General features: G+C 39.4%; 1 protein-coding gene across 6 annotated transcripts in view; it reads left to right on the top strand.

Moving 5' to 3' along the window:
• Window positions 1–11,980, top strand: part of SPATA18 (spermatogenesis associated 18) — a 37,571-nt gene extending 25,591 nt beyond the window's left edge. For 5 of the 6 annotated variants that reach the window (XM_031034466.2, XM_081812392.1, XM_006739266.3 and 2 more), the window contains 6 exons: window positions 1,567–1,725; window positions 2,561–2,736; window positions 5,938–6,061; window positions 7,862–7,945; window positions 10,435–10,480; window positions 10,776–11,980. In XM_031034466.2, coding sequence (XP_030890326.2) covers window positions 1,567–1,725; window positions 2,561–2,736; window positions 5,938–6,061; window positions 7,862–7,945; window positions 10,435–10,480; window positions 10,776–10,783 — 597 coding nt within the window. In that variant the 3' untranslated portion in view covers window positions 10,784–11,980. Of the gene's footprint in view, window positions 1–1,566; window positions 1,726–2,560; window positions 2,737–5,937; window positions 6,112–7,861; window positions 7,946–10,434; window positions 10,481–10,775 lie in introns of all 6 variants that reach the window. The other variant, XR_014143031.1, reaches the window with a different exon arrangement.
• Window positions 11,981–19,799: the final 7,819 nt, after the last annotated feature.

Below are 19,799 nucleotides of genomic sequence, written 5' to 3'. Positions count from 1 at the left end.
CCTCTCTTCTTTCCCTCTTTCCTTCTCTTCCTTCCTTCCTCCCTCCCTTCTTTCCCTCCTTCCTTCTTTCCCTCCTTCCTTCCCTCCTTCCTTCCTTTCCTTCCTTCCTTCTTTGCTTCCTTCCTTCCTTCTTTCCTTCACAAATATTTGGGATGGCTAATTTTTCGCAGTCAAGAACTATCATATATATCAATATTTATATTGATCAGGCATTTGTTGAAGAAGTATCCATAAATAGAGGATTATCTCAAATGAATATATACTATGTTGATTTGCACCGAATCTTCCAGATGATTTCCTTTCCTTCTCAAAAAAAAAAAAAAAATCAGAAGGCTGTTAACTCTTCCGTTTATTGAGCTAAGAGAAGTTACTAAACTGCTAGTATGTGAGTTACTTGAGGATGGCAGATTAAAAGTGCTCATATATAATCCTTAATTCTCAAAGCAAAGGTATTTGTTCTGTGGATACCATACTGAGATACTAAGGGTCCATTTTGAGAAATGAGAACAGTTAATATTTAAAAAGAAAACGAAACACTGGTATGAGACCAGAATTATTAGAGTCTACTGAACATTATCCTGAGTTATTAATTTATTTCAGGACTCAGCAAACTATGACCTGTGGGATAGATCTTGTCCTGGTCTGTTATTTCCTTATTTCTAAGGAAAATACCACCTGACAGCTAGGAATATAAGAATGGTTTTACATTTTTAAACGATTGTAAAAAAAAAATATGTGACAAGAGACTGTATGTATTTTAGGCAAGCCTAAAACATTTACTCTCTGGTTCTTTGCAGAAAAAAGTTTACCAGCCGTGATTCATTTCATTAAGAAGCTGGTTAAAGTTCTGTAAGCTTAATGGCCATGCCTTTCATGCATAACTGAGTTTCCTCAGTGCCTGCCACATAACAGGCATTTAATAAATATTTGTTGAATTAATATATGCCAGGAAACATGCCAGATACTTGATATGTGTCTTTGTATAACATAAACACAGATTGATAATTTCATTTCTGGACCAGTAATATGACATTGTGGTGGGATCATAGCATCAGCCAGCACTTTTTAAAAAAAGATTTATTTATTTATTCGAGAGAGAAAGAGAAAGAGCACAGGGAGAGAAGCAGACTCTGCTAAGCACAGAGCCCTACATGGGGCTCGATCCCATGACCCTGAGACCATGATCTGAGCCAAAATCAAGAGTCTGACGCTTAACGAACTGAGCCACCCAGGCGCCCCTAACCAGCACTTTTTAAGTGTTTATGTGACCACAGATGATCTGTTTCCTTGAACCTCTGCATGGTGTTGCCTCTTGCACTCAGGATTCCCAGGATCAACTGTCTTGAAATTAGTGAACGTGCATAGTCGTAGATGTGTTTATGTACTTTTCAAAATTGAGGTATGTATTTTCTCCCAGGTTAAAATTAGTTTTGACCAACTGTGTTTAGTGATCAGAAGACCCATACGATGTTGAATTTTTGGTGGGTATTCTTTCTTCATTCCTTGCTTTGGATTTCTTTACTCCCCTTCCTCCACCTAATAAATTTGCTGCATTTTTACGTGCAGGAGGCATTCCATGTAGCTAAAATGGCATTCAGGCATTTCAAGATCCGCATGAGGAAATCGTTGACACCATCTCTCGCGGGGTCGAGTAACTTTGAGGATGCCGTCTTGGATTATATCATTTGTCATCTCGATCTATATGATTCCCAAAGCAGTGTTAACGTAAGTGTTGGGTCTCTTAGTAGGACTGGTGTGCTACTGCTGCCCTTTACGTGGAATACTAACACCTCAGAAATCCACCCAGTACTCAGGGTTGCTTTTACGTAACGGGATAGCAGAAAGGAGCAGCATCCAGTTGACTTTGTAGAACCAGTCATTATCGGCCGTTTCTTAGACATTTTATGTGGAGAAAAAATAGTCTGACCTTTATAGTTCTATTCTCTCGATGGGTTCTTAATATTGGAGATAGAATACCATAGTGCTTAAGAGCAACAGCTTTGGGGAAGGTGGGTGTCGATTTGCATCCTGGCTGTGCCACTTACTAGCTGTCTGACCTTGCACATTTACTTCACCTGTTTGTGCTTCAGTTTTCCAGCCTTAAAATGGGAGCAACAATGTCCATGACCCCCGCAGAGTTCTTGAGAGGAAAAACAACAAGTAATTTGCTTAGCACAAGACTTGGCACATAGCAAACACCCAATAAGGGCAAGCTACTATAATTGCTATTATTCTACACTATGAACAAGTTGGCACTTCCTATACTTGCCCAGAATAGAGAATTGAGGAAATAAATAAAACCCACTAAGGGTGTTTGCTTTAGTTTTTTTTGAGGGGGGGGATTCTCTTGGCCTTTAGTATGCCATCTGTCCTCCGCATCATCTTTCCTCCTTCCCCATTAGTGAGTCTTTCTCCTCCAGCACATGTGCGACTTTCCTAGTTTACAACGTCTTTACCCATGTGCTCTTTCTCCGCCCCGCACCTGACATAACCCCCTTTGGATGTCAGAGCTTCTTGTCACAGGTTGGTAACAAGGTGATGCCATCTTTTTGTTTTTCAGGATGTGATCCGAGCCATGAATGTCAATCCCAAGATTTCATTTCCTCCTGAAGTTGACTTTTGCCTCCTCAGTGACTTCATCCAGGAGATATGTTGCATTGCCTTTGCCATGCAGGCTTTAGACCCACCCCTAGATATTGCATTTGGGGCAGATGGAGAAATTTTTAATGATTGCAAGTAAGAGACATTAGAGCAGAAGCTAAGGGATTTTTTTTTTAAATAATAAATAACCTTTTCTCTATTTCCTGGAAACAATTTAGGGAAAAGAACCCTGGGTGGGGAAATCAATAGACATGACCTGACTTCCAGGCCCTGCCATATACTTCTCTGTGCCACGGGGCCGACCCCTCTCCTGGGGTCATTTTCTTTCTCAGTCAAATGTGATTCAGAGGTGATGTAATCATTTCCATTGAATGCATTGGAAAGGTCTTGGGGAGAACTAGTGAGTACCTGGAGCCTGTCTGGAACACTAAAAAAAGGCGCTACATACATACAAATGTGTATTACTTTTTACTGGTTTCTACTGCAGTATTTAGGCCAGGTTTCTCAAAGTACGGCATAGAGATATATCACTTGTGTCAGAAGTACCCAAGTCTTGTTTAAAAGGCACACCCCATGATATTTTATGCAGTAGGTTTGGAGTGGGCCTCAAGAATCTGACATTTAAGAAACACCTAGGTGTTCCTTGTGCACACTAGCACTTGAGACTCTCTAGGTCCATTAGATTTCTATCAACTTTTTTTTTTTTAAGATTTTATTTATTTATTTGAGAGAGAGAATGAGATAGAGAGAGCATGAGACGGGGGAGGGTCAGAGGGAGAAGCAGACTCCCTGCTGAACAGGGAGCCCGATGCGGGACTTGATCCTGGGACTCCAGGATCATGACCTGAGCCGAAGGCAGTCGCTTAACCAACTGAGCCACCCAGGCGCCCAGATTTCTATCAACTTTTACATGATAAATGTTTCCTATATAAATTAGAAGAAATTAAATTAATTTAAAACATTTTACTGAAATTTTATGGGCTCTTATGATACAGCTGGAAATTACTGGGAGGAGGCCAAGCTAGTGGTTGAGAACATTCTGAGGCTTGAGGCTCTGGCATCAAGCTGCTCGGGTTCAAATCCCAGCTCTACCACCAATTAGCTCTATAATCTGGGGCATGCTACTTAATTTTTCTGTTCCTTAGCTCCCTCTCTGTCAGATGGGGGAAATAATAATACCTATTTCTTAGGGCTGGAGAAGGTTAGTCGAACTCATTCAGATAAAGTACTTAGGACACTGCTTGGCATGGGGGCGCCTGGGTGGCTCAGTCAGTTAAGTGGCTGCCTTCAGCTCAGGTCAAGATCCTGGGGTCCTGGGAATGGGCCGCACATCAGGCTCCCTGCTCATCGGGGAGTCTTCTTCTCCCTCTCCCTCTACTCCTCCCCTCTGCTTGTGCACTTTCTCTCTCTCTCTCTCTCAAATAAATAAATAAAATCTTTTTTTTTTTTTTAAAGAACACTGCTTGACATGCATTGAGCACTCAATAAATGTTAGCTCTTGGTCTTTGTTCAGTCTATAGAGTTATGGGGTGGTGGTGGCCCAATATCTCTACAAGTTATGGATGACAGAGACTACATACATTTCTTTTGCTTATCCAAATCACAATGATGGTGTTTCCAACTGCCTTCTAGCTTGCCATATTTTCCTGCCATTGCCCTGTTTCTAGTTTCTTTCAGATCATTCCTCCTAACACGTGTCCACTCATGGAAGAGCTGCTATTAGAACATTACACTGCAATTGAGCTTTTTGATTTCCTTACAGAACATATTCTCTTCATCCCCCTTCCTTTATTCCTTTCTCCTTTGGAGAATGCATAGAACCACTCAGAAATGTTCACCCAATTTACTTTATGGAATCTGCACACTTCACAGACCTCTGGGGTCCTCCTGCTTCCATGCCTTTAATCAGACGGAAATTGTTGCCTCTTGGTGCACTCTGTAGCCTGTACCTCTGAAAGGCTGTTGAGCTGAAACTAGAGCTCCTAATAATGACTATTTGGTTCTACTTCGAGGACTTCATAGAACAAGTTTTTTTTTTTTTAAAGACTTTATTTATTTATTTGACAGAGAGAGATAGCAAGAGCAGGAACACAAGCATGGGGAGTGGGAGAGGGAGAAGCAGGCTTCCCGAGGAGCAGGGAGCCCCATGAGGGACTCGATCCCAGGACCCTGGGATCATGACCTGAGCCGAAGGCAGATGCTTAACGACTGAGCCACCCAGGCGCCCCGTAGAACAAGTTTAATCCTTAAAAAAAAAAAAAAAAAAACCCACAAAAAAGCAAAACCAAAAAAACCTGACAGCCTTTCACATATTTGAAGCAATTATTCAAATCTTCCTACTTCTGGCCTCATGGCTTTGGGTTTTTCCATATAAAGGGGATTTGAGACTTCCTGATAGATCAGTTTCTTTGGCCTGTGTTCCATGCTTTTCTGAGTATTCCTTTTTAAGTCTCCACACTAGATGTAGTCCTCTGCTTTGAATGGAGCAGCTTAGAGAGACTAATACCCTTTCCATTCTTATTCTCTATTAATCCCGCTAATCTGTACTAGTGTTTTCTGTTTTTGTTTTTTGTTTTTCGGTTATATAACACTGTTGTTGATCATTCTGAGTTCAACTGAAACCTGTTATTCTTACTTGTACTGTGATTAAGCCTTTTATTGCCTCTATCTGTGCAACTATATGCTTTTTGGACTCAATTATAGAACCTCATACGTATCTGCACTACATTGTGTCTTATTAGATTCAGCTTATTGTTCCTGTTTTTTGAGCTGTTTTTTGATACTGTTCTTTATTTCTCTTTTCCTACCCATCCCTAGCCTTTGAGTGGTTTATCTATAGTTCATGCAGGTCATTGATGAACATGTTACTTATCGAACGATTGAGAGAGAGCTGAATTCAAGGTCTTATTGACTCATTAATTATTTCACTTTGGGTATGATCATTGAACCAGTTTCTAATCCATCTACTTAAGTCAATCATCCACCTCTATTTTTCTTATTTTGCCCACAAAGATAACATGAGAAATCTTTCAGGGTGCCTACAGGATTTCAGATGGTCTCCGTCTCTAGTGTTTCCCTGACCTGCAACTTATAATTCTGAGAAGGGAAGGAACGAGTTTAGTCTGACAGAACTTGTTCTGTGTGAGTCCATGTTGGGTCCTTGTTATCACTGATTCCCATTCTAAGAGCCCACAACCATCTCTTCAGTAACAGAATCAGGATTCATATTCATCTAGACTGAGCATAATAGAAAATGAGAATTTACACTGATGTCCTCCAGTTACACTACATCATTGCTTAACTTCTCTTTTTTGTTCTTTTGTGTGTTTAAAATAGGTACCATCGCAGCTATGACTCTGATTTCACTGCTCCCTTGGTCCTCTATCACGTGTGGCCTGCTCTCATGGAGAATGACTGTGTCATTATGAAGGGAGAAGCTGTCACCAAGAGAGGGGCTTTTGTACGGTGGCCTTGCATAGTGACAATTCATCCCAAGTGTTTGATTCACAAGTTCGAGAACATTTCTAAACCCAGAGATTCTATAGAGGAAGTCTAAAGAGTTGCTTGATAAGGCTTCATACAAAGGAGGGGAAACGGACTGGCTGGAAAAGAAGAGATTCTTTTCTTTAATTCCTCCATGATTCTTCATAATTTCCTGGCAGTAACTTCTTTGTCTGTTGCTTTATTTATAAGATGGAACTAGTCATATTTGGTTCCTCCATCTTAGAAATATGCTATCATAAGGGTAAAGCTCTTTGAGCTCATCTTATTGGAGGCCCTCTATAATTCTAAGCATTGGGAAGGGATCAATTAACTTTCAGGAAAACAGTTGGCCAAATTTTTACTGACCATTACCCATGTTGGAAACGATGAATGTACTCTATTTTTCTCTCCTTGGTATGATGTGTAGGGAGGGGGAAGGGATGAAAAAAAAGAAGGTAGAGGAGGTGGGGAGAGAGTAGCCCAACAGTTTTGGAGGGTTGCTTCCTATATGCATTGGTTGTAAAATGTTTTGGACATGGTAAATAATTGGGCAGCCTTCAAAATGGAGTCGTAATTATGAAAGTGTATTAATGTGTGTGGTGGTGGGGGTTGGGTGGCCACGGGGGCTTGGATATTCTGTATAGTTCACACAATGGAGTTTTTATCCTGCCCCTCCTAGAAAGAATTAAGTGAATTCTAAATGGAAGCTATTCAGTCCAGCGCAAAGCCACCATCTGGGTGGGCTCAGTTCCTGTTCTCTTTGAAGAAGAGAATAGGGAAGTGCTTTAATGGCAGTTTTTCATAATATAAGGAAGAACAGGAGTAGAGTATTTTAAAAGAACTTAAGGGTTTTTGCAGCTGAAACATTCCACTAGAGTGAATAGTATCTCAATAAAATATTTTGTGCTATGGAAGTTGAACCTACAGAAATTGGGTTGGGTTGATCTGACAGCCACACATGGTCTATGATGAATGAGCTCATAAAACATGCTTCTTGCTCCTGCAACTATCACTTTCTGCTAAGAAACTCTAATTGTAGACCCTCTGTAGTGCAATTCGGAAGAGAGGGAGAGGAAATGGCCACTATTCGTATATTCTACATCAAATAGGCATTTAAACTTCCTTCTTCCTCTCCTCAAGCATATCGCCAACATTTACCCCAGCTTAAACTCCTAAAACAAAATGTGAAAATCCTAAAAGGAAGTACTTGGAATAAAGGAAAAAGTTGAATGAAGGGAAATTTGTGAGAAGGATTTTGCTAGTAAAATCTCATTATAGTGAATATCGTTTTCTTAGTCATTAATTTAGTTAATAGATGGGCAACAATGGTGACCCCCTCCCTCCCTCCCTCCCTCCCTCATTCATTAATTCATTTCATTCAACAATGTTTTTATGACCCAAGCACTGTGTTTAGGTGCTGGGGATTCAGCAATGAACAAAAGAGACCCAAATCCCTGCCCACATGGGGCTTACATTCTCTGACACTTGCAAGCTGGAATGTAATTTCTAACAATTTACTCATCAAAACAAAATTCTAGCACTGAGACTTTGAATATTCCAAAGTTCACTGTCATGGGATTTCATCTGAGAAATACCCTAAAGTTATTGTCAAATATTGGGCAGCTGTAAGATGTGAAAAGTGTGTCTCATGCTGATTGATCCCCAATAATAGGCCAAGTGTAATCATATCAGCAAAACCTCTCATTCTTTAGGATATGCATATTGTTTTAAGCCATGGTGAACTTTCACAAACTGCTATTTCTCTCTCTTTTTTTAGTGGAATTCAGTTCGATCTGTAAGTCGATGTCGAAGCAGGAGTTTAAGTCCCATCTGCCCCCGTAGCCGTATTGGTTTAAGCACGGTATATATCTAATATTTTTTACACAAAGCATCTTCTGGTTGACACTCTTATCTCCAATAATCACCTATACAAGAGGTGATTATAAGTCTGTATGTAGAAAGAGAACGTGTTGCAATAACCCCAAACTGATTTTTATGCTCCCTTGGGCTAAGGAACTTATCATTCTAGAAAGAAGGAAGTAGAGGTCATGTTTTTCTTAATTACTTCGAAGAATAATAGACTTTACATATTTCATAGTTTTATTTTTGTTTTAGAATGAAAATGAGCAATAGATATAGTCTTCTGAACAGAGGATGGGAGTGACCTAAACACAGGTCCTTGGTTCCTCTTCAACGTATTGCATGAGTTTTGGAGAAATTGCTCAAATGGTCTGGATTTCAATACTGTATAAAGGGCATTGCAGGTATTAATTTTCCTCCACGCTTCAAAGTAGGAAGAATAACACTGGCGTCCTTGTGTATTAGTTCTTGGGAGGATTACTAATACCTCTGTCAAAAAAAAAATAACAGCAAAAACATTTCTGAAAACCAAAAACATTATTAAGAGTCACCACTGTTGATTTATTCAACAAATAATATTTAGTCCATGCCTTTTGAATACCAAGACCTCTGGACACCAGATAGGCTAACAATTTCTGTTCCTTCGAATAAAAATTCTTGAAATATTTGCTCTATCTTGTTTTAGGGAGAGTGGTGGAGGAGAACAACAGCTAGGGCTCCACTTCTCTGAAATTATCTCCAGTAATGCAACTCTAGCTATAAACTTCTAAAACTCCCTCTGTAAAACAAAATCAAAAACAACCGCCCCCCCACCCTCCATTAATAAGGTCTAGTTTTCTGAGTTTAGTGAGCATCTATTACTTCAGCATGCTCTTTACCAAATATTCCTTCCTTTGTTGGTGGATGCTTGATTTGCAGAGGGGGGACACAAACATGATGAAAACACGGTCTCTTCCCTGAATGGGTTTCAATAAAGGAAGATCAATATGATTTAAACAAAGTAACTGAGTGTGGTATATGCCATCATCCATACAAGAGGCACGAAGGACTAGAGCCATGAGAGGAGGTAGGGACTTTTTCTGGACTTGGTAGTGAGGAAGGGGTTCATGGGCAAGTTGGTACTTGATTTGGCTTTTTAGATTGGATGGAATTTCAATGAGCTGGGAAATTAAGGAGGAATATCCAGAAAGAGGAAATAGCCCCAAATGGAAAAGACATGAATCTGACACAGATCTTTTGCTCTTAGAGATTTTAATATAACTTACTTATCCGTATTCATGAATAAGTATTTACAGTGGGTAAAAGCAAAAGGATAGTGCATTTAGTGGACTGAAAAATAAAAAAGAAATCTTGAGAATTTTATTCTGGAAAAGTCACAATCTCCTTATTCTAAGAGGACATGGCTTATTGAAGAGCAATATTAGACGCCTATAGCACTCACAGACATGGCAAATTTTTCCTCTGGACTCTCACTGGAAGGCTTATTGGTGGGCAATGTCCCTCTAACAAAGCCCTTATGCATGTTTCACACCCCGTCTTTCTCTTTCCTGCTTTGTGCCCAAGGAGAACCAAATAATTCAAACTTTAGAGGGAATAAAATACATTCTTTTTTTTTTTTTTTTTGAGTAGGCTCCACGCCCAATGTGGAGCTTGAACTCATGAACCTGAGATCAAGGGTCACATGCTCTACCGACTGAGCCAGCCAGGCGCCCCTAAAATATATTATTAATGGTGAAAGTGCTGCCCACTCTCTGCCCCTTTCCACCGTCCTCTTCTTATAGTGATTGGATACACCTGCAAAATAAAATACAAATATTTTTAGTTAGCCTGGTTTTTTGGCTTATTTGAGATCTTGATGCATCCAGAACAGCTTTCATCTTTGTTAGTGCCTATTTATCTAAAGTTTTTGAAAGCTCAGAGCAAGATGTTGCTTGTAGTCAGTTATTTCTGAACCATAACAGGTTTGTAGGGATAGGCGGTGGCTTTTGCTTAGTGAAAGCAAAGGTGAGATTTGGAAAATGATTCTTTTCTGGCTCCCCAGGGACCCTCCTTCATAGGACAGGGTTTTGGACACATGACATGATTCACATAAAAATCTGATAGAGAGTATTTGATCATTTTAGTTTTAATTGGTTAATTGTACTACTACTACTAATTATTTTCTGGAAAGCATTGAATTCAGTATGGCCACTGAGCATCCAATCTCAAAGTCTTCAGCAACTATTAAAACCAACAAACAAGCAAACAAACAAATGTAGGCCACTGAGCCCAGATTTTAATGAATGACATGATTTAAACCAAATTGATTGCCCATTTACTTCAGGACGTATAAGAGGAATCGCATTGCTCAACCTCAGGGATGACATCATAGTTGTAAAGTGCCTCAGAACAACTAACCATTTAGCTGGTTTTAGGAATAAAATGTCAAAGGGAGTCATTCTTTGAGGTCCATCTACTGTGTCATTCACATTACTCCTTTGTATTTTCCAGATATCTCGAAGCCGGAGCCCTTCTCCAATAAGATGTGGATTGCCGAGTAAGTGGGATGGTTTAGACAGCTTTTTAATGCTCTTTTTAACACTCAGCCCTGTGCAGCAAAATGAATGTTTCGCCTCCCAGGGAACATCTCTGACCTCCACCTCACACCTTCATTTCTGGGCCCTCCTGTTGATGGTGCCCAAGTGGGTCCCATGGGTGACATGGGAGGAGCCTCTGATTGAGAGGTTTTATCGATGTAAACCCAGATTGACCACCCCAGTTTCATTTAGGTCCTTCCAAAAGAAAGTCTAAGAAAGTGACCATAATCATGAACTGTTTGTTTTTCTCCCTAGGGTTTTAAAGCCAGCAGACATGTCCCTTTGCTACAGTACATCTGCCCCAGCTAACTTCCCCAGAGCCTGTCTCCTGTGCCTGCCTCAGAACTCACTTAAGATAATGTGAAAACGCAATTCTGTGTATCACTCCACACGGAGAGTTAAATGTTTTGGCTTAGCGTGTTTGTAACCTCAGATATATTGCATTTTATTTTATTCTATTATATTTTATAGATACAAATTCCATTACTTTGATAAAAACAATTGCATAGGTGTTTAGGATCATATTCATTGGAAGCAAAGTCCTTCAGGGTTTTCATCCTCAAATACTAGGCTCTTTTATGGCAACTGTAGAAACTTAAGTGGAAGATCTTTACCATGTGGAGTTCAAAAGATAGAGTCAGTTTAGCTTACAGATGGATCATAAATACTATAATTGCTGGTATTAGCTTAGAGCTTGAAAACAATATCGAGTGTTATAATTTTCTTGTTTGGAAGACAGCCCTAATCCCAGGCTGGGGAACTTGTCCTGGTAGCAGTGACTTCAGGCTACACGTAGATGGTGTTGATTTCAGAGAATAGAGTTCACTGGCTTGCTTCTCTTTTCCTGCTTTGAGAATGCCCTGTTTGGTTTAGTTGGGTACCAATGCCAAAGCTACTTACCTGACAGAATGTTCCTGCTTCATAAATGCACAGAAGTGATTTGGCTAGAAGCCAGCTTTGAGAGAAATGGTAATTACCTTGTGTTTATCTTGTGGGAATGTTTCATACAGTTTTAATGTACATGTTACATATAGAAGCGATCTGGACATGTGCTTTATCTATTCCATCTGGTTGTTTGCAAATTCAGACCTCCTAAGAACTGCATCTGACTAAAAATACCTAAATGTGGGGCTTAAAACTAGGGGTACCATTTATTGATTTTAAATTGAGTGAATATACCTTGATTTCTTGACTGTGAAGGACTATTGAAAAAGTTCAAATTCTAATGGAATGTAGCTTTCCCAAGATAAGTAATGTTTTGTCTGTTCCCCCCCCCACCACCACTTAAAATGGTCTTAAACACAAGCCTCACAAATGACTGCTTTCTCTGTGTGCCTTTTGGAGAGAAACTCTGAATTGGCCACAGCTTTGTCTGCATAAACTCAGTGCCCAAACTAGCACCTAGTGCTTTGTAGGTGAAAAAACAAAACAAAACAAACAAACAAACCCAAAGCAAAAACTTCTCTAAACCATCTTATCCCAGTAGTGCAATTGCTGGGTCATAGAGTAGCTTTATTTTTAATTTTTTGAGACATCTCCACAGTATTTTCCAAAGTGGTTGTACCAACTTGCAATTGCACTACAGGATATTTACCCCAAAGACACAGATGTAGTGAAAAGAAGGGCCATATGCACTCCAATGCTCATAGCAGCAATGTCCGCAATAGCCAAACTGTGGAAAGAGCCTAGATGCCCTTCAACAGATGAATGGATAAAGAAGATGTGGTCCATATATACAACGGAATATTACTCAGCCATCAGAATGGATGAATACCCAACTTTGACATCAACATGGATGGGACTGGAGGAGATTAAGCTAAGTGAAATAAGTTAAGCAGAGAAAGTCAATTATCATATGGTTTCACTTATTTGTGGAACATAAGGAATAGCATGGAGGACATTAGGAGAAGGAAGGGAAAAATGAAGGGGGAGGAAATCGGAGGGGGAGATGAACCATGAGAGACTATGGACTCTGAGAAACAAATTGAGGGTTTTAGAGAGGGGGGGTTGGGGGGATGGGTTAGCCCAGTGATGGGTATTAAGGAGGGCACATACTGCATGGAGGACTGGGTGTTATATGCAAACAATGAATTGTGGATCACTACATCAAAAACTAATGATGTATTGTATGGTGACTAACATAACATAATAAAATAAAATTAAAAAAAAAACCGTCTTATCCCTTGTGCTGGTAGCTAGACATGAGGAGAGACCTCCTCCATCCCTGTCCCTTGGGTCTAATGGTCACCAACTTCATTCTGAAGTGTGAGGTTGATTTTTCTCCCCCTGTGTATTTTTACATAGTCATCACATTGAGGCAATGCAGTTGCTGGAAGGAGGACTTGGTGTTTAGGTAGTTCCAGTTCTGACTTGGTCATCAGTTTGCTTTGTGGACTTGAGCAAAAGTTACTCCACCTCTCTGAGTCTCAGTTTTATTTTATTTTTTTTAAAGATTTATTTATTTATTTATTTATTTATTCATGAGAGAGAGAGAGAGAGAGGCAGAGGGAGAAGCAGGCTCCCAAGGAGCAGGGAGCCCGACGCGGGACTCGATCCCAGGACCCTGAGATCATGACCTGAGCCGAAGGCAAACGCTTAACCATCTGAGCCACCCAGGCGCCCTCAGTTTTATTTTAGAGTGCGTAGGTTGGAGGAGATTAGTTGTTCTCTCAACCCTCCCAGATTCAGTGCCCCTTTATGACAAATATTTTGATTATTGTGAAATAAAATTCAATGTTAATGCATATATACTTTTAAATAATGAGTATAGTATCCTAACTTTAATACAAAGCAGAGAAAAGGAAAAGCAGTTTTTAATAACATGTATTTCAGTAAGAAAGCTTCGGTATTGCCATCCTAGATGATAAGATTAAGTCATCAGATGCTTACACCTGTAGGTAGTCATGAGCTACAAATGCAGGCCAATGTGCATTGTATTGGCAATATCACAAACAGCGTCAGTTATGATATTCTGAAATGATGGACAACTCCTGATAAAGTTTTGAACAAAATCTTAGTCATGCCTTGATTTACATAGTAAGCACATCTCTGGAAAAGTTAGTGTATGTTGACACCATGCAACTATTACTTTGTGTTCTGTGTTAAAAAACCTTTTCTAAAATCTAAGCAATGATAATTCATTTTTAGACAAGGGACAGAGGGACCATGAGGGCCCTGAGTAGGCGACTAGCGTCAGTGGGTTATGTAATGGGAAGGCTTTTTCCCCTTTGAATGGGGTAGTTGAAGGCATGAAAACCAGCTTTCACCTCTTCTACTGCTGTGTCTGGTGTGAGCAGTCTTACTGGCCAGCCAGAGTTCTCTCTTTCCAAAAGGCAGCCTCATCTCAGAAATGGTTGCTATAGCCTGGACATTTGTGTCTCCCCCTAGATTCATACGTTGAAACCTAATCCCCAAAATGATGGTATTTGGAGGTGGGGCCTTTGGGACATGATTAGGTCATTTGGGTGGAGCCTTCATGAGTAGGACTGGTGCTCTTATAAAAGAGACCCTGGAGAGCTCCCTCATCCCTCCTGCCATGTCAGCAAGAAGACGGCTGTCCGTGAAGGACAAAGTGGGTCCTCACCAGGCACCAAATCTGCTGGCACCTTAATCTTGGACTTCCCAGCCTCCAGACGGCAAGAAATAAATGTTTGTTGTCTAAAGTACCCACTCTATGGTATTTTTGTTATAGCATCCTGAACAGACTTAGACAGTGGTTACTTTTGTTCGAAGACCCATTTGTATGCATACTCTAGCCTGTTGCTACAAATCACTGGCCTTGATGTGCTATCAATGACTTCTGACCTTTCTTAGTTTGATTTGAAATTGCCCAGCTGAAAATAAAAAGGGATTGGGGTGGGTGGGGTGGAAAAATAAAAGAAAAACTTTCGGGTTTTCTTTGATTAGAAAAATAAATTTCTCCTGGAATTTTTAAGAGTGATAGTGTCATTCAATATTTATACTTCATATTGATAATTTGACAGAAAACTTAAGAAGACCTAACATTTCCTAGAAAATCCTCTGTGGAATACTAGTAACAAGTATTTAATCTGACATTTCCTACATGCCAGACATTGTGCCAAGCACTCTGTGTTATTAAACCTATTGTACAGAAGGAGAAGCGAAGGCTCCAGGTTATTACTAAGTAACCTAATCCCAAGTCATGAAGTTAGTAAACGTTGGAGCAAAAGTTCAAACCCATGTTTTTTCATGTTGAGCCCACCATCTTTTCACTGAGTCTGCAGGATGTTAAGATGTGGGATGAAAAAAGTATCTTGTGGCCCTATCCATTTGGAAAAAGAAGTTAAAAGGTGAGTTGAACCCATCTTTTCTGCCAGACCCCGAAGAGTCATTCATCATCTGCTGTTCATGGGAAACTTCGGGGAGAATGTCATATGCAGCACTCTGCAAATTTATTTCACTATGGAACCCTTGTTTCATGGCACTCTTGTAAAGGTATTGTTCTAGAAGACCCATTTCAGGAAATGCCTCTTTAGGACCTACGTATTGGGTTTTAGAATTACAGACGCTGCTGACCACTGGGAGTTAGCCTTTCTCAACTTTCACATGTGGAGGAAGAATCTTGATTTTATCATCTGTTAAGACTTTGCCCCAATAAATAAGTTCCTAAATAAGAAGTCTAAAATGGAAATCTCCTTTTATCTCTATTTTTTTTTTTTTTGAGAGAGAGTGAGAGAAAGCACAAGAGAGGTGGGGAGGGGCAAAGAGAGAGAGAGAGAGAGAGAATTTCAACCAGGCTCCACACCCAACATGGAGCCCAACGCGGGGCTCAATCTCATGACCCTGACTGAGATCATGACCTGAGCCAAAATCAAAAATCAGACACTTAACCGACTGAGCCACCCAGGTGCCCCTATCTTTATTCTTTATACCTCTGCTTATCATTTCCTTTTGTCTTATTTTCTTCACATTTCTATTAATTGTATCATGAAATAGAATTCCCTTGAGCCCCATATCTATGTCAGGGTGGTTTTTCTAGCATTCGTGTTTTTCCTTAAATCTCTGACCATGTCACACCTTTGCTGCTGTTTCTACTTTCTCTCTCATTCCTTTCTACTTTCTCTCTTTTTCAGAGTTTCAGTTTCCTAGTTAATATCCTTAATGCATATTCATGTACACTTCTTAAAAACAGGCACCTAAATTTTAATGTCATTATGAATCAATGAAAGAGACAAATGGATATTATTCAAAATTAAAACACTGAATGGCATTCCATATAAAGATGGACATATCCTGATTCATATAATGCATTAACTCTATGAAAATTTCAAATAATTATTTCTAAAATTTTGAATATTTGCATTATTAGAAATGACACTTCTTTAAATTATACTTAAACTTTCAGTAAGTTGGAGCTGTCATCATATTTATGTCTTAAGTCACTTCAATAAAAAATGTTGACTAGTATTTCCCAAATTTGTTTGATGATGAAAGTCACTTGGCATGTTTATCAAAGACAGATTCTTGAGCTCCACTCCAAGTATCTGAATCAGAATCTCCAGGGGCATCTGTATTTTTAATATCAGCAGACAAGTTTGAAAAACACTGGTCTGTATCTGGCTCTAATGATCCATAAGTGAAATATTGCAGAAATAATTTATTGCACATATTATGTCATCCTTAGCTTTCTAAACGGAAAATAATGTATTAATTTAAAAGCCTCTGAAAATTTTAAATTATTGGCTACACTCTAGTAATAGGTAAATTATGGAAATTTAGCATATTCATTCTTTTTTCTGCACACATAAAAATATGGCCCATTATGGGCTATACAGTTAGATTTCAATAAAAGAAAAGGATGAAAAAGGATACCAATTTTATTTTTCTTCCCTAGAGGTTAAAATTGTCCTCTTTTGTATCTCATGTTTGGAAAGCATCTTTGTTGAGTTGTCAGAATATGTATTTCTTACTAAACTCTTAAGTTATCCCCTTCAACCCTGTAGATCTATGTTCACTGTGTGTAACTGAGAGAGTCAGAGTTAGAATAATGAGTCCCCATCGGCCATAGTTTGCCTAGTCATGGTTGTCTGCCAAATGGAGCTAGTCACCTGGATGATTCAGACTTAGGAACATCTTTATGATTATTCATATGAGTCTCTAGATAAAAATCTAAAACAGAGTGCAATTGACATCCAAATATTAGACCTCACAGATGGCCTACCTCCACTGGGATTTTCCCAAACATTGAATAGAGGACAGAAATTTGGCTCTTTCTGTTTACTTTGCAAAGTCCCAAATGACCCAAAGAGAAGATTGGAAGTGAACCTGTTTCAACTTCCATTCATGAAAACTGAAGCACTTTTTCTTCTTTTCTTCTTAGAGCCTGATGGAATCTCTCATCAAGGCAGTGTCTAAGTTGAAAAGTACGTTCTAAACTAGCTCCAGAAAAGAAATACTGATTTAGATGGGCCAAACGTAATCCCAATTTGAATGTGCCAGGATTTGAAATGTGTGGGCTAATAGGTCTAATAGAGATGCTTTGGTGGAAACGATAGATTTTTTTTCTTAATGTTTTCCTTGCCTGAATTCCACGTTTCTTCATTGACTAGCCAGAGGTGGTAACATAAGACAAAACAACATTGATTATTGGAAAACTAAAGTTGTAAAATTTGAGATGATTTCTCCCTTCCTAACCAAGTTGATCTACAATTGGAGGAAATTCTAGGGACATAATTCAGTTCTAATCTTTGGTGCTTTCTGGGTCTCTTTAGTCCATTTAGGGTTGGTGTTTTTTCCTGGGAAATGTTATGGATTTAGCCACGAGATGGCAATGTTGCTTAAGAAGTGAGAGGATGCCCGTAGTACTAACACAAGCTGGGAAAGAGCAATTCCTTCGATAGAATCTATAACTTAATTACTGGTTTTACTGCTCTCCATAAATTTGGAGAATAACTTAAATTAACGGAGAATTGCCAGGCATAAAATACAAAGAGTATGATAGAAAATATGAGTGTTAAATAACTATAACATTATACCTAATAAAGGGGATGGCATTTAATACCCAAGGCTCGGGAAGCAATTCCTCTGCGGGAACAAATTTTTTTTGTGTGTGTTAATTTTAAAATCCTCTTATGCAACCTAACACCATCATCTTGTCAACTTAAGAGTTCTTATTGAGACATAATTCAGTTTGTTAATAAGCATTTTAGACAAAGCTCTTTGTCTTAAACATGGAAGAGGAGAACTTGATGGTTTCTTTAATGATCTTCTAAGATGTCCAAGATTTTTCAAATAATTGGCATTTCTCATGGCTCAGTTTCAGAAATCCTTAGGGTTATTCCAAGCAACTATTTTAATTTTCACCTGGGAGATGGAATAATGTTGCTAAGAAACTCTCTTAAAAAATTGCAGGGACTCACCGGAATAATATTGCTAGAGTGTTTGAAAAAGCCACAATTCTACATGAGAGGAAGAAAAATTTATAACATTAATAACTATTTTCTTTCCTTTAAAATCACCTCGCAGAAGCAGGGATGTTTCTTGTCAAAAATGAAGATTGCCATTTTGGATTCTCTAAGCCTGCTTTGATTAATTTTTTTTCTATTTAATTTTTTAACAAGAAGATTTTTCAGAGAATGTTGATCTTTATATCCTTACAGTCAGTGAATTGATAAGTTAAATATCCCTTCTGCCAATGGCCATGCACCTAAGTTTAAGTCAAAATACTAGTCTCCAGACCAAAATTTACAAAGGACTTCCTACTCTCGCCTTTCTCACGGAGGCTTTCAGCCAGCTCTTTAGGCTCTATACCATCTGGGCCAGACTTTTGGAAAAGGGCCTCAATCCCCAATTTTTCTGGCATCCTCAGAGATATAACTGTTTTAAGATATTGTGACCGGGTGGCTGAAAGAGAGGAAACTCTTCCTTGGTGTGGTAGAGCATCCACATTATTTGTATTTAATTTTAACAAATCAATATTGTGTATGGGTATCAGGATTGCAGAAGTCCTCCTGGGTAAGGTACCTTTCTCTCTTACCCAGAACCGTGTCATAAAACCTTTACCTCACAGCCAATCCAGGAAAGGGAATGTTGCAAATGTTGAAGATGTAAAGGAGGAGGGGGTGAAGATTAAAGGAGAGGTTGAATAGATCTTTCTGCTGGTTTTGCTATTGGAGATGCATCTATCAAGAAGGTAGGAGAGGAAAACAGAATGTCAATGTTCGGCTGTGCTTTCCACAATCTGAGGGAGGCCCTCCCATCGGGATTGCCACTACTCAAAGTGCCTGTCTTCAAAGAACTTCAAAGAACTTGTAAATCAATGTACTGATTCTTTCATTGGCAAAGTCTTGCTATTTAAATTAATTGGGATAAACCGGGGTGCTTAGGGACACAGTTGCTTTAGATTCTGATGCAAGCTCTTTATTTAATGGTGGACCTATGACCAACAGCTTGTGGACTGACAGTAACACTGGGGAGCACTGATTAGACTCTGATGAGAGCAGTGTCCCCTAGAATTGTGCATTGTCCAACAGTATGCAGTGGAGCTGGGTGAAAGGGGAAGGCTTTAGCATTGGTTCAATGGCATCGTCAAAGTTCCTGGAAAGCCTCACGTAAGAAGAGATCGTCAGAACCATTTTTGCCGTTCCCCTGCTGAGGGAATATAAACTGTATTCTTCAAATGGGACTTCTGCATCTCTTCTGAGATTCCTTAGGAAGAGAAGTACATGCCAGGATCTGGACTAGGGTGATGTGAGTAATGCAGTTGCACTGGGTACCAAAAAAACCTCAGCAATAAAATATTTTAATGCAATATTTTAAAAAATCAAAGTTGATGAAAAAAATCTATGATGAACAAACTGTCAGCATTTTAAGTAAAGACAGGATGATGCTGATAGTCTCCTGGGTTCTGAATTCATGCTATGTATTGTCTGCAAACAAGCTCAGTATGGCTAGTATCACTGGGCTTTGATGAAAGAGTCTCATTGTGATCAATACTTCTTCAGTAAATCAGATTAGAAACAAAACCAAACCCAAGGTAGAAAGTGTCCTGTATCAGATGAAGTTGCATTCATTAGCAACTTTTCTCTGTAAGCCACAAAAGTGAAAAATGTGGGATCTAAGAAATAATGTGGGGGTACCTGTGTGGCTCAGTTGGTTAAGCATCTGCCTTTGGCTCAGGACATGATCCCTGGGTCCTGGGGTTGAGCCCTGCATAGGGCTCCCTGCTTAGCAGGGAGCCTGCTCCTCCCTCTCTCTCTGCTTCTCCCCCTGCTTGTGTGCTTTCTCTCTCTCTGTCAAATAAATAAATAAAATCTTAAG

The sequence above is a fragment of the Leptonychotes weddellii genome, chromosome 2 (assembly GCF_054177405.1).
Source record: "Leptonychotes weddellii isolate Sample4059 chromosome 2, ASM5417740v2, whole genome shotgun sequence".
NCBI lineage: Eukaryota > Metazoa > Chordata > Mammalia > Carnivora > Phocidae > Leptonychotes > Leptonychotes weddellii.
This window is presented reverse-complemented; position numbering and strand designations above follow the sequence as displayed.